Source organism: Microtus ochrogaster, chromosome X (assembly GCF_000317375.1).
Source record: "Microtus ochrogaster isolate Prairie Vole_2 chromosome X, MicOch1.0, whole genome shotgun sequence".
Classification (NCBI taxonomy): Eukaryota; Metazoa; Chordata; class Mammalia; order Rodentia; family Cricetidae; genus Microtus; species Microtus ochrogaster.
The window spans coordinates 23,563,723-23,565,346 of record NC_022026.1 but is presented as its reverse complement, the minus strand read 5'-3'; the positions used below and the strand labels follow the sequence as shown (position 1 = coordinate 23,565,346).

Genomic DNA, 1,624 nt, shown 5'->3' with positions numbered 1-1,624 from the left:
TTCTGTCCAAACTTGGAAAAGAAGTAGGCAGTAAGAGTGACTAAAAATTCTACAAGCCCAATTATCACACACATTGTACAAAGGCAGGCTCCTAGGAGTGGCTTTTAAAGTTGGTTTCAAAAACCAGAGGCGTGAGGTGCTACTGGGTCTACTGAGAACAGATTTAAGGGCCCTCAAAAGCCAGTCACAAAGCCCCAACGTGTCTGGGGGCGTGGCCCTGAGGCAGCAGCCAATAGCACGGAGGGCCGTTACTAGGATGCCGGGAACAGCCTCAGAAGGAGGCAGAGTGACACAGCTTCCTCGGGCAGCGGTTCTGTGAGGCGGTCTGGTCCCTCGGCAGCGGTTCTGTGAGGCGGTCTGGTGATTTGAACTGTTCCAGTTTCCTTCCAACTTCAGTTCTTGCCTTCCACTGGTATAATGGATGACCTTGAGACCGAATTCCAACGGGTGATCCGCCGCCATTATCGCGAAAAAAGAGAGCTGCAAGCTCACATCCAAGCCCTCGAAAGTTCTGTCCCGAAAAATGACAGGAACAGAAGAAAGCAGGTGCTTGCTGATATTGCCCGTCTCAAGGCCGAGATGGAGCAGAGGCACCGTCAGGAACTGGAGCGATTTCAAGAAGAGCCTGACACCAGCGTGGAATCGATTGCAGCCAACCTCAAAAAGATGAACCTTGAAAATGTGCCCCCACGCCCATCGAAGGCCCATAAAAAGCGTGAGCGAAGAGCTAGCCTGCAGAGACATCGCCCGCAGTGGGTCCCAGGGGCCCAGAGCGAAGAGCAGGCCGCCTACGGCCGCGAGGAGGAAGAAAAGGTCGCTGCCATTTTGGCGGCTAAAAGTCTGGAGATGAAGCCCATCCCTGCCGACGGCCATTGCATGTACCGTGCCATCCAAGACCAGCTGGTGTTCTCGGTGACTGTGGAGAACCTGCGCTACCGCACGGCCTACTATATGAAGAAACACATTGATGACTTCTTACCTTTCTTCACCGAACCCGAGGTCGGCAACTTCTACACCCGTGAGGACTTCCTGAGGTACTGCGATGACATCGTGCACAGGTCATTGTGGGGTGGCCAGCTGGAATTGAGAGCCATGTCGCATGTCCTGCAGACCCCCATCGAGGTGGTACAGGCCAACTCGCCCATCATTGTGATCGGGGAGGAGTACACCCGGAAGCCGATCACACTGGTCTATCTGCACTACGCCTGTGAGTTCGGGGAGCACTACAACTCAGTGAAGCCCATCGAGGCCGCAGGCGCCTCCGCTGCTGCCATGGCGCCGCGCCGGTTCTAAAAGTTTCCAGCAGCCACGGACCTCGGCTCTACGCGCCATGTTTCTGCCATGCTTGACACCTGCAGATCCTCGGAAAGCTGAAACAGCTATGGCATTTCTCAGTAGGAACAGTTGCTTTTTCCTTGGCTGGTTTATTTTCTTCCAAGATTTACTTAAATACTGAAATTCGTCCCTTCCAATCCTGCCTCATTTGGTTTGGTTTGGTTTCCGACTAAGTTATGTGTGTCTTCTTTGGGAGGCAGGCTTAAGGACGGAAGAATACCTCCTTGGGACAACCAAGAGACTTAGGTTTCATTGAGTCTAACTTCATTTGGCCCTGAGGTACTTTTGT

General features: G+C 53.1%; 1 protein-coding gene across 1 annotated transcript; it reads left to right on the top strand.

The window, feature by feature from the left end:
- The first annotated feature begins 417 nt into the window (after nt 1–417).
- Nucleotides 418–1,293, top strand: Otud6a (OTU deubiquitinase 6A). Its single transcript, XM_005358642.1, has one exon. It carries the CDS (start codon nt 418–420, stop codon nt 1,291–1,293), a length of 876 nt encoding a protein of 291 aa, XP_005358699.1.
- The last annotated feature ends 331 nt before the right edge of the window (nt 1,294–1,624 follow it).

What these genes read in the sequence shown, in the direction of transcription:
- Otud6a (XM_005358642.1), top strand. Translation starts at nt 418, where the DNA reads ATGGATGACCTTGAGACCGAATTCCAACGGGTGATCCGCCGCCATTAT.